This window comes from Pleurodeles waltl, chromosome 10, assembly GCF_031143425.1.
Source record: "Pleurodeles waltl isolate 20211129_DDA chromosome 10, aPleWal1.hap1.20221129, whole genome shotgun sequence".
Classification (NCBI taxonomy): Eukaryota; Metazoa; Chordata; class Amphibia; order Caudata; family Salamandridae; genus Pleurodeles; species Pleurodeles waltl.
In genome coordinates, this window is record NC_090449.1 from 243,783,888 (window position 1) to 243,797,078 (window position 13,191).

General features: G+C 42.7%; 1 protein-coding gene across 3 annotated transcripts in view; it reads left to right on the forward strand.

Moving 5' to 3' along the window:
• Positions 1–12,889, forward strand: part of METTL9 (methyltransferase 9, His-X-His N1(pi)-histidine) — a 145,282-nt gene extending 132,393 nt beyond the window's left edge. For 2 of the 3 annotated variants that reach the window (XM_069210311.1, XM_069210313.1), the window contains exons 5-6: positions 3,812–3,874; positions 12,182–12,889. In XM_069210311.1, coding sequence (XP_069066412.1) covers positions 3,812–3,874; positions 12,182–12,384 — 266 coding nt within the window. In that variant the 3' untranslated portion in view covers positions 12,385–12,889. The remainder of the gene's footprint in view (positions 1–3,811; positions 3,875–12,181) is intronic. The other variant, XM_069210312.1, reaches the window with a different exon arrangement.
• Positions 12,890–13,191: the final 302 nt, after the last annotated feature.

Genomic DNA, 13,191 nt, shown 5'->3' on the forward strand with positions numbered 1-13,191 from the left:
AAGAAGCGCAATGGCCCAAGAGGCAAGAACATCACACTTTCAGTGGGCAGTACTGATACTTCTGAGCAGGGCTGGTGTACAGAAAAGGCCAGTGTTTACGTACTCTGCTAGACCTAAGGTGAATAGTCTGTGCTTCACGGTAGGTCTGTTGTCTTTCTCATGCAGCGGCACATGCGCTTCTCATCAAGATGCTACACCTTTGCTAGAGAGGACCTGCCCTTCCTAATAGGAACCCCAATTATTTGAGACAAAGAAAACGCATTGATCCTCCGTTTCAAAATACTTGAATTAAACAAGCATCACAAATGTTTCCAGTTCACGAAAGCCAAAGGATTCCTTTCACAGCTGATGAATCTCCTCTTTTCACACTCACTTTTAACCATTAACCAGGCAAGTAACCTACTGAGGTGTTTTAGGAATAAACGTACAAAAAATCTTTCAGTTGCCTTCCTTTTAACCAACTGATCAGAAAATGTCAAATTTTCTTTTATATGTGGTGAGAGAACAGATGAGAATAAGGTTCAACATTTATTTCTCTATGACAAACTGGGTGCTTGGCTTGCACTATTGTCTGCCCATTTAACTCCTTGCCTGCACAAAACTCCTTTTCAATAAAGCGGGACACCCTCGTGGTGAACGGTTAGTGTGGTGACTTGCTTTGGATGAAACTGTAGTGATTTTTGGTAATGAGGGTTGATTTAATGAGATGTTGGTTCCTATTTTATTTGTCACATTCAGAGAAAACTACTTGTCTTTCATCCATAGCCTTATTTACAAAGGACTGGCTTTAAAAATCAGACGTTTGTTCCTACTGGATTGCTCCTACATTTGGGTACATAATATATTGCTATTATTTTTGGCGTTCACTCAAAATCTCAAGAGAACTCGTGGAAATCTACAAATTTGCAGGACAGCTTTTTGGATCAGAATCTACATGCAAGAGAAAAAGGAATGCCGGCAGTTTTAGGCTTGTGGGTATGCACCTACATTTTAAATTTGCAGGAAGGTTCACACAGGAATGAAGACAAACTTGTCCCTAACTCGAAATTTGTAATTCCACCTCGTGCAGTCTCCAAATACACGGGTTCACTTTGCTACTGTAAAATTTTGCTAAACTTGATTCTGTGACACAACATGGCAGATTTATCATATGTATCGGCTTTTTTGTTCTTTGAGGAATGAGGTGCACAAACTGCTTTGAAAATTGGACTCTCAGCCATTCCACAACACCCTGTTTAAAATACTATCCAAATAGGAGAAGTGTGGCTCAATGGTTAGAGCGGCAGACCCGGAAGCAGAGATCTGGTTCAAGACCAGGGTTCAAGTCCCGCTTCGCCAGGTGTTGGGCTCAATTCCCTTTGACCAGATAATTCTCGCCTCGGTGCCTAATCTAATTCATGGGTCCCACTCTGCAACTCTGGGCAATAGCTTGCTTAATCTCCACAACGGCCCCAACAGCGCTTGGATGCCTGGCTTCACCCTGGGGGTGCCCAGGAGTGGGCACCTCACAGGGAAAAGCCAGGAGGGGTTCCATAGCGGTATGAGTACAGCGCCTTGAGACCCTAACGGGTGAGTAGTGCGCTATACAAGTGCAAATTTACATTTACAAGTCAATACTAGTAGGGAGTCCAGTGCCCTGTCCCCTGTCTAGTAATTACAGGTCATTCTGAATAGAAATCAGTCTTTCTGCAGGAAAAGTAGCAAGTACCCCAACTAGGCTCAGCTTTCACTCATTAGCTAGAGAGAACACTCAGGTTTTCAGTCATACATTTTTACACTGTCACTTTTGTGCCTGTTCCCAAGCTGGTAAAGCAACAGTGCATAGGGCCCATGACGTGATAATAGTGCGAGAGTGGGAGATTGCATGACCACTGTAGAAAAAGGAAGGCAATACTCATTGTCAATAGGTCGGATAATGATAAAATCATTCATTTCGATGTTCATTACCTCAGGAATATAAACACATACACACAAATGCATTTCACTAGTGCTCGTCGTAAGATGTGTACCATTTCTGTTGTGCAATAATATTTGTTCATCTCTCTTAGTATCATGTTGATACATGCAGTCATTTGCTAATGCAGAAGTTTGTTTTGTATTCTGTGTGGTTTCAGTCTATTGCTGCTGAGCTTGGAGGGCGATTTTTGTTGGCAGTATTTGCATTAATGGACAGGTCCCAGACCAGTACTTTTGTTCTGGATTTACTGGCTTAAAGGCTATCCAGTGCATATACCTATTCTGCGTCGTGGTGGTTTCTTCAGGCCCAGTTTACTGAAATAGCTGACTGCCGGAAGTGATGGGTCTTATTTGAAAGGTCTGATACCCCCTTACTTATGAGTGCTTGGATCACTTGGTCCTTTTAGCTTTGTTTGGGGTTATGGTTGGACTTTGCTCATTACCGCTACGAAGGTATTTTTGAAGCATTCTTCATCTAGATTTTCTCTAAAGTGGAAAAAATGTACAAGATTACCAGACAAACATACTCCTTTTAACCACAATCTAGGTTTTTGACCGTAAACACCGTTCACAAGCCGCTGAGATGTGAAAAGCTTCTACACCATCTAAATTTAGTAATGCTGGAAGTTCACTTAGAGGCACAAGATTGGTTTCTGAAATCTTTGTGTTGCCATAGTGTCCACACAGATCACGGAGCCCCTGCTTGACCACAGACTTTGCATATCAGTAAGTCAGGCAGCGCAGACTATTGAGGGGTCTTCCACAAACCTATTATTGGTGTCCACATTTTTATTTCTTCTTGCACGGCCCCTTCTCTCTCTCCACGCTCAGCTTTATTGACATGGCTTAACTCACAATTGCACCTTACTGTAATTTCCACCTGTCTTTCCATCATTCAATGGTTCCACTCCATTGTTCTTTGACAAAAATTTCTGTTAGACAGGCTTCCATTTCTGCATATGTTGAAAACCAGACGAGGCGTGAATGATGTGGCATGCCCAAGTTAATGCTCAGTTTGTCGTTTTGGTTTGTGGATCCTTTTTTAGGTTTGACACGTACGGCGCTTGTGGTATTCATGACAACAATATTTTACTCTATAAGTACTTTAGGGGGTTTGGGTAAGCCTCCTTCAACCACTGTCTTCTTTTGCTCCGGACCGTTCAGCCTTCTGCTTAAGACATTGACAATTGCATCTTGGCCAAGCCCACATACAAACTTCTGTCTCACTACTTTTCTGTTGGCTCTTTGATTCTGTCCTTCTGCATGAGGGGCTCGTACCATTGCAATGTATGAGGGACTGTTTTACAGTTGGCGAATCACCTGGGACAATGGGAAGCGAGCTCTGACAAAAAATTATTAACAGACGAATTGGAGAGCAGTATGGTTAAAGGCTGACGCAGGCTGTGGTTTTGGGCACATATTGTAAGATATATATTCAGCATATAATAGGTGATTTTTGTCTTCTGTACCTAATTGAACGACACTTCTGCATTCGAGCACTGGTGGTAAAAATGTTTGTCAGGATGGTGTGGAGCAACATGTATATTTGTATCACCAACAAGCCTGTGATTTGTCCATTAAAGATCCATACAGAATAATTTACTGATGGAATATGCATTGGCAAAACTTGTTCCAACTGTAGACCTGCTTGTCTTCCATGATAAAGTAATGATTTGTTATTGCTACTGGATACTGTTAAATAATATCACCGTTCTGATATTTTCTGTTAGTTTTCTGTTTATTACATTTTGTGTATTGGTCGCTAGTGATTTTCCTACTGATGAAACATGTTAACTGTGCATCATGGTCAAGTTTTGGGTGCTACGGCACATCATCAATTTTTTCCTTTTCCTAGATCTGCTGCAGGCTGTACAACAGTGCTCTCATTCACTTGCACGTGGGTCAACTCCAAATTCAAGTAAACTATGCTTCTGATCTATAGATGTAATTAAAGAAAAATGTTAATATATTGTGGTGTTTTTTAAGAACATTCGAATGCATAGTTGTGAAAGTATTCCGCTAGTGTTCATTGTTCTTAAACGTCTGACTGATAGTATAAATAGTCGTTGTATAGTAAATTTTGTTAGTAATTTATAGGCAATAATTAAGTGACAAATTAAGTTTTTACACAATGCTGTGATCCGATCCCAGTAGCGAGATGGGGGTTCTTCATCACACAGGTTTAAATACCATAAGAATGTGCTTTCACATAAATAATATAACATTTATTCTAAGTCCAAATAAATGTGCCTTATGCTCACTTCACGTTATCCCCACAATAAGCTCTTTGCATTTAAGGCTAATTCAGTTAGTTAGCAGTCTGTTTAAATAATTTCAACAGATCTTTGTGTAGAGCCTCCTATATTTCTGGATGTCATTCCCCCTACTACACCAGTTACAATTATATTATAACTTAAAAATCAGTATATGCACCATTGTCTCCTATTCCAAGGGCGTCAACACTGCTGCTGTATGTAGTAAACCACAGCTGTTATCTTTATATAAAAAGCGATAAACTGAAAAAGCAGCATTTATATTTACTACATAAATTCCTGTTAAATTGTATTTTTTAAGAGAGAGGATCAGAGTATAATGCTGTGTCATTCCACGAAACTAGTGTTCAGTGTCTGTGGAGGTGATGTTACCTTTTATTGAGCCAGTGCAAGTTCTGCATCGGTTTTTCAGATATATGTGTAACTTTTGTGCCTCTTATTCAGATCTGAGGAAGGTTTCTGGCTGTTGCTGAAACAATTTCTATACATCAGTTACTGCTGTATATTCCTTGGGTTGGTCAAATAAAATCTGAGAAATTGCCCTGGGAGGAATAGAACGTTTATCAGTAAGCATGTGACTTCATCACAATACTGGCACTGATCTAATGTGTGAAGGGTCCTTGTACGAAAGAGGTATATTATGCAGTGAGGCTGGTTAGGCTTCACTGTGTAATACCTTCATGTTGCTCCAAACAGGGTTTTTTGGTTTCATACTAATAGAGCCCTAGCTCAGTGCTGGTAGTGGAGCACAGAGCAGTCAGGGTTTATAGAGGAACACGTGTTAAGCATTTCAGAGCACCAACATGGAGATTAAGTAATTGACACAACATGATAGAAATCTGACACAAATTTAAAAACAGAGCAGAGCTTTATGTAATTTTAGACACCAAAAGGAAGAAAATCTGATGAGTATAACCAGAGTAATGGATTTTTAAAAGAAAACGAAATCAGTGCATTTAACTCCTGCAAAACAAGAACATTGTGGTCATTAGGAAAACACACTAGTAACACTAGGTCACTGGTAGCTCGAGTCCAATGGGAATCACTGAGGAAAAAAGGTGATGTGGCTCCCAGGGCCAGGCTTCGCCAGTCAATTCAGTTTTACCTGGCTCATAGGACTGGGTGCAGAGTTATCCTGGCTGTCCCTGGTGCTGAACGCGGGAGCCGCGGGTGCAGGTTTTGCTGCTTCGATGGTGCTGGTGAGGAACCTGATGCAAAAATTTGACAACGGCCCACTGGGGTGGATGGTTGAAGGTGCTGCAGAGTTCCCTAGAGGAGCAGCGTCGGACAAAGGTAGTGGTAGCCTGGTTGGTCAACAACAAGACTTGGTATTAGCAAACACAACTTTTGGTTACTTCAACATCCTGCAGTCTAGGGGAAAACAGTGGCTGTCTGAAACTTGCTTGAAGTCAGGACTGTGTGTCCCACAAAAACACTAGACCATTTACTTTTGGGTGATTCCTTGGCGGGCCTGATGGCTAATGATTCTTGGATTCTGGAGTGCGATTTACCTGTGGGCTGCAGTGTCCTAGTACCTCTAGTCCATGGGAATTCAAGCGAAGCCTTTGGGTTGCAGAGTGGTTCCTCTCTCATTTGGAATCAGTCTCAGGTCCCGGACATGTCATGGCTGTGCAGTTACAGGATGGTTGCCACAGGTGCTGGTTATCGCACCTTTGCTTTGTGCGGGTCCTGAAGTCGCAGTCACAGGTTTCCTTTTTGTCTTTTGTTGCAGGTTCATCAGATCTGAGGTTCTGGTGCCAGGGGTGCCCCTTAAATCCTGGATTTAGGGGCATTGGGGGTGTGGGTGCAAGTAGCCAATAGGCTATAGGCCCAGCGGCTAATCCTCCCTTAAGGTGACCCATCCAGGGGTGTTTGTCACCTTTTCTACCCAAACTCTTCTATTCTGCCACCATTAAAAGTGTCTGAATCCATCCTCGACTGTACGGACCAGGTGGCCCACCCTAGGGTTGTGACTAGCCTTCTGGGTGTGTGTACGCTTCCTGACTACCAGATTTACCCACCTTCCCGGGTGCAAATGTGCTGGGGGGACATGGAGATGGATTTGTCTTCCTCTGGGGCACAGTCTACTTGCATATCAGAGGTGGGGTTGGCTTTGAAGCTCACTGCCTTGATGTGCCACTTCACTAGCCATCCTGTCAGGGAGGAAGGTGACACCTGCTGCCCAGGCTGGCCTTTGTTTCTGACTCCTGGGAGTTCTACACCTCCTGGCAGCGGGGTCAAATTCCTGTTGCGGCAGCAGCTGCAAGCCTCCAGCCAGGGCACAGGAGAAGCAGCCAGTTGGGCAACCTCTAACGTAGCCATCAAGTGCATGCCACATTAAATCTGACTTTGGGATAAAGACAGCTTTGATGAGGCAAGTCGTTTGATACTAAACATGACACTTTTCAGTGGGACCATAATGGAGTTGGCAACCTCGGGATGCCCATGTGGTAGCCCATGTTAGCCTAGTGCCTCCTGACCACTTATAGTATCCCTTAAAGGATAGAGGTTGCTATAGGGGCATATAAGCTGGCACTTATATGGAAAGAGGTTGCTATAGGGGCATATAAGCTGGCACTTATATGTCCACACCTTTAATATAATGCACCCTGCCTCCTGGATTCAGGAGGCCTACCTTAGGCGTGACTGGCATATACTAAAGATAGTGCTTTGACCTTGCCACACATGGTGAGGGAAAGTAGAGTTTGAGCAGTTTGCCCTGCTTCTGCCGCCTGCAAGGGCAGTGCTGTTGTCATCTGTTTGCTTGGGTCACTCAGGGTGGCATAATCAGTGCTTCAGACCCTGGTGACCCCTTTGACTCCCATACCTTGGGTACTATTGGTACCATTTACCAGGGACTTATAAGGGGTTTAAAGTCCATTCTTGCCAACTGGGTATCCCAAGTCACATTCATCATATTTAGGGAGAGGGCACTGGCACTGGGGCCTATTTAGCAGGCTCCAGTGCACTTTCAGAGTCATAACCATCAGCATTGGGGACAAAAGCGTGGGGTGACCATACAAAAATGGCACTTTCCCACAATTGTGTAAGGTCTCTAGAGCTTATATACATATATACTAGTCTGTGTATATATTTATATAAGCTTTGTGTCTTCATTGGACTCTTTTGCACATTGGACCAATGTCCACCATATGACAAGTTCCATAGCCAATAATGCAAGTTTGTGACGGAGTATCCATCTCCCAAACTAAATGAGGCTTTTTTTGTCCTCCTGTTACACCTTGCTGAGCAAATGAAAGGAGAAAGCTAAAATTAGTCTATATGTTATTCTCCAGATGAGCAACCAAGGCACACACTGCACTGCATTTGATTGGCCACTGTGAAAGCTTTATTTTCTTCTGTGTTCCCGTTTTTTGTTGTGTTTTTTTAACTTGGATGGTGGTCTTGTAGAATGCTGGAAGCAATACGGGACTTAATATCATGACTCCTGCCTCCAGGCCAAGGACCTAATTTAGAACAATTTTTGCTCTAAGTCTCACTTAACTGCTCGAAAAGTTGACTTTGCAGTTCTAGAGTTGCACAGTTTTTGACTTCAAATTCCCTTTTACTTCTCTGGAAAATCCTCTTGAATGGCAGATTTTTCACAGATACAGGTCAAGAAGTAGAAGTGGGAAACAAAAGCCTAGGAGGAGAGTCCAGTAGGAGACACGGTGGCCACGGAAAATTCTTGGAACAATCACAAAATTAGAACTATGTGGATCTTCACAAACATTTTGCATGACAAGAACAACCTTGGGGACTCAAATTAATCAAGTATGTAAAATGGTAGCACACGTGTGTTTGTGCGTGTGATAATGTGTGGAATAGTTCACAGTAGAAAGATGAAGGGTTTCTTCACCTGTAAAAAATGTTTTCGGTGGCACCACATTGGCATAGGGCACTTTCTTTCAAATTTTGATTGTAGTAATAAACAGGAAGAAAATCTGACACTCTTCAGTTAGAAATTTCATAGTTTTCGTTTTTCATAGTTTTGTGTGCTCGTCCCAGCGGATGTTTGTGAATCCCTGGAAAAAGGGGAACTTTATGAGAATCGTAGGTGTTCTTTGTGAATCAACCACCTACCACGGTGATTTCCCAACCTGTGGTCCGGGGACACCTGGTGTTCCGCAAAGCCTCCTTAGGGAGTCCGCGACTGCATAGAAAATTAAATAATATCAGCAGATTTGGGGCCATATGTACGAACGCATTTTCCCATAGACACAGAATGGATAAAACCCCTTTCTACATCTGGCCCTAGGTCCCCAGCTTTTAGTAATGACTCCGAGGGGGTGGGGGGTCCCCGGATCCCAATAATGATTCAGTGGGGGTCCCTGGGTTCCACTAATGATAAAGTGAGGGTCTACAGAAGTCAAAAGGTTGTTAACCACTGACCTAGCATTTTGACTAACCGTCCACATTTGCTGTTGGTATTTATGGTTTCGCGGATTGGGACCAGACCCCAGAAGGAAAAAGTTAATGTAAGTTGTGATAGAGCGAGCATTTCATTAAAGAATCAACTGCTGCTAAACCAGAGTTAATAGTCATCACTGTTAACCGTCTTGAGTATTTCAATGAGAGGAGCCTTCGATGTTGATTATTGAGCTATATTTCTCCATAATCGTGTAAATGGCGCCAAAAAGCCATCTGTAGAATAATATAGAAGATGAACGCAGAAACAAGGGCTCCTTGATGAAGCGAGTGTTTTTATGGCTTGCATTAGTGCCAATTTTCACATTTCCTTGGAAGTCATCAGAATAAAGGTTTATTTCAGCTGTGTTCTTTTAACAGCAATTACTTTTCAGCTGATTCATTTAAGAAATTATATTCTTGGTCCCCGCTCTCTCAAATAGATCAAGGTCGCTTAATGGTTCGAAATGTAAATTAGCGCTTTGTTATCTCATGAATTAGCATCTTTTAATCATTGTGTCTGAAGGTTAATTTGCAACATGGAGTTTTGGGTTTTAATGGAGGGTTTGTTCATAATGGGGCTGAATGTTACTATGAAAAAAGAAAGTTAAATAATGCATTTTAAGCATTGTCTCAAATAGCGAGCTTTTATTTTGTACAGTTTCCTTTGCAGGAAGGTTTTCTCGAACACTTCCAGTTGTTAACCAGTGTTTACTGAAGTTCTTGGTGTGCCTTCAACAAATCATTCATTCAGTGCATTTAATTAATGAAACTACAGCACTCCTACAAGAGAGTTCGGATTCCCCAATTGGATATCATTTTGCAAAAAGAATGTAGTATTTGTATTTTGCATTGGAAGTGGTACCTGGGATGTTTTCCATGCTTGGTTACACAGTCATGATGCGTGCAGGAAGATTGATAGCGGGAGACCACAAGACAGTGCCTACGGGCATAATGTACTTTGTCTAAGAGATGTCCGCTGTGGGGCTAAGCTGACAGGCAACCTGAGAGATGAAGCAACTGGTTTTTGGTGGCCACTGTGGATGTTCTGCTGGAGGTGCGGATGTTCTAGTATTGCATTGCTGGGAAGGAGTCATTATATCCTACAAGATTGGGTGTGGTAAGACCGTATCCATGTTGTAAGTTGTAGCGGTGGAACATCATGTAATGGAAGATAATCTGAGCATGATGGACAGGGAACGGATTTATAAACCAGAGGTAAGAATTTACAGAAGGAGTTGAATTTACTCCTGGTAAGAAAGGCAAAGTTTACGACTTTTCAAAAGAGTTGGATTGGGTTGAGTCAAAGGTAGACTTTTCAGGGTTAGCAGTAGGATAGTTTGTAAATCACAGTGGATCATGAAGTTTGGACAGAGGGTAAGGCAAGGTTACCTTCACAAGTGGTGGTGCAAGTAGTAAAAACAAAAAAATAAATGTTGGTGTTGAAATGGACTCCAAGATTGCGAGCAATAAAATGGTGCCAGGTGCTAGAATGGTTTTGGGTGTGGCACGTGAATGTATGGGTTATCGTTTGGCAGGATTAGACAGCAGGCTGAATGCAGGTGATGGCAGATGAACCCTCACACGATGCGTCACCTGCACTTTAAGGCTGAGGGTGTAAATCAGTGCACAGAAGAGGTAAAGGGAGATGAAGGGAAAATGGCAAACGAAGTCCAGCGTGTTTGTGTGTGACAGAGACAGGCAGAGGGTTTAAAGGGAATCAGAGACGGGTGATAGGCGTGAGAGAGATACTAGAGCTGTAAAAGAGAGTGAGACAGATGAGAGCGATAGGTGATAAACACTGACAAGCGACGGGGAAAACAGAGCGAAATGGAAAGACAGCTGAGAGGAGATGACAGTATGAGAAATGTGACACAGATAGAGACAGGTATGGGAAAGAGACGGAGAGACAGGCGTGAGAAAAGTGATAGAGACAGCTGGTGATAGCGGAGAGGCAGGTAGAGGGATGTGAGACTTACAAAAGATACAGCTTAGAGAGAGAGCGCGGAGAGACAGGTGAGAAGTGGGGGGCTAGTGAGAAAGGGACAGCACGTGAAAAAGCTGGTGTGAGAGAGGTAGCAAAAACGACACGAGAAAAAGACTGAAAGGGACTTTGACCGGGTCAGAGGTTGAATGGCATCACTTCCAGTGGCGTGGCGCTTCAGCTACTGGCATTTTGGTGAATCGCCGTCCAGGAGGGGCGTGACGTGGGGGCGCGTATGAGCGGACTAGTGAAAAACGTCAAGTCATACATGACTCAAGGAGTAATAGAAAGCTGCTGCGGTTTTTCATTGGAGGGCAGTGCTTTACAGTGACACCTTCTTCATAGGGGCTGTCTCTCTTGTATCACTGTGGGATAAAAGCGTTAAACTTTCAACTGCAAGATTCATCTTCTCCGTGTCCCTCTCCAGAGGAGAATAGAAGTAATAAAGCCACCAGGATAAGCGCAACAATTCATTACACCACTCTTCAGGTCCAGTCCTCCCTACACAATGCGCTGCGGCTCCTGATTTTGCAGGGGAAAGTGCATCCCGCTTGGGTGCAGTCTCGGGACACTGATCGGGCAACATGTACTGCTCTCGCTGCAGTTAGGTTCAGGGTCCTCCATCATACACAAGGAGGCATTTTCTCGTGCAATCATGAGGCAAGGCCCTGCCACCCCAGCCCTTGCCTCTGATCAGACATTCAGTACTTCAGAAGCCATACAATCACTTTATGACACATTGAGTGGCAAAGAACACAAGCTGAAGCTTCTGGGGCGGCATGAGATGGGTGATGCTTTTCGGACAGCACCTTCTTGGAGGCGTGTGAAAGGGTCCTATTTTGTTGTGGGGAAGCCTCCAATATTTGAGATGAAACAAAACGGGAAGTGTACTTTTTAAGTGCACTTATTGCTTCTTTATTGTTGTTGCCTCCGGTCTGAGACCTCTGAAGACGTTAATTGATCAGTATTGTGTGAATTAACTTATTGCCCATAGATTGCTGGGGGTTAATAGTTGTAACTATGGCCTGATAAAGCCATCAGGAGTCCAGGTGCCTTTCCCTGATGATGCAGACGTTGCAGTCCCAGTCCACAGTGGTTCTTCTCGTTATGGATGGTGGTGTGACCACCATTGCATCGTGATTTGCTGGTTTGGAAGAGGTCTCTTAAGCAGTGAGTCACCTGCGTATGATTTTGGTGTCTCATGGTTGCGTCCTTGGAATCTCACTAGCTGCTTGTGCATGGTCTGTGTCAGTAGGCTTGGACATTGTCTGGCATATGGAACAGTGCATGTTTTGTATTGGTATCTAGTGCTGCTGACTACAATGATAGACAACTGTAGGAAATATAGGGGCTGCGTTGAATATATGTTAGGAGCTTGTGTAAGACATACCTTGTGTTAGTTGTATGCGAGTTAATGTTATAATAAACTGTACAAAATCTTTGTTGATTCTGATGCCGCTTAATCTTTTGGCTACATTTATCACATTTGAAAGTATTGTGAAAATTTGGAAAATATTGAAGGCTCTTCGGGATTTCACCTGACCTTGGTGTTTCTCAACAGGTGGGAAGTGGGAGAAACCGTCCGAAGTTATGGAAGTCAACGGGAAGGTTTGGGAGGAGCAGGTGAATAGCCTGACTGAAGTTTTCCATGAGGCAGGATTCGCCATCGAGGCCCTCACCAGACTGCCCTATTTATGTGAAGGTGATATGTATAATGACTACTATGTATTAGACGATGCCGTTTTCATCCTCAAGCCAGTGTAACCGCATCCCGAAAATCACGACCCGGAAGCAGTCTATGAAGTTCAACATTTGTCTTGATGATTACTTTGTGGGAGGGTACTAGGGGGTGATCCTTATAAGCAAACATGTCACCATTTCAAAGGCCAAAATAAAGATGTGTTTCCTCTTAGTGTGGCTGAAGGACATTGTTTTATATGGAATATTCAAACCCAAGAATCATTTTTATCAGCTCGCACCCGACAGTGCAGACTGCGCTCCCGACAATAGTGGACATATTTTTTTATACTTGACTGCACTATAGATCGTAACCAAACAGAATCAATACAATTGATACAGTGTGACAGATTGCTTTTCTTTCTTTTTTTTTTAATTATGGAAAACAAGTGAAGACTGGCACTTACTTCAAAGCATTGTTGAATATATAGCGTTTTGGCAAATGTTCTTCCATGTTACAAAGTAGTATTTCTGATCTTCATTCTCAAGCACATGTTTTTAATTATGCCAATAAATGTTTTGGAGACGAGTACATTAAAGTTTCTGTTTTTATTCTAACTAAATATATAGCCATCATTTTGTTCCTTGCAGGTATAAGAAGGCTAAAAAAATAAAAAGGTATTACCTTGAGTGTACTGCATTTTTCAATGTTTCTACAATGTTCTCATACTTCAAAAAATTAGTAATCTTTTATCGTATTACCGCAACACATTCATTTTATTGTTTCTCTAGTGATGTGTCTAAAAAAAAATATATCTAATTGTGACTTAAATGAATACCAGTGGGGAAAATCAGGAAGGAGGTCATTACGAAAGTAGAAGTAAAGAGAATAGG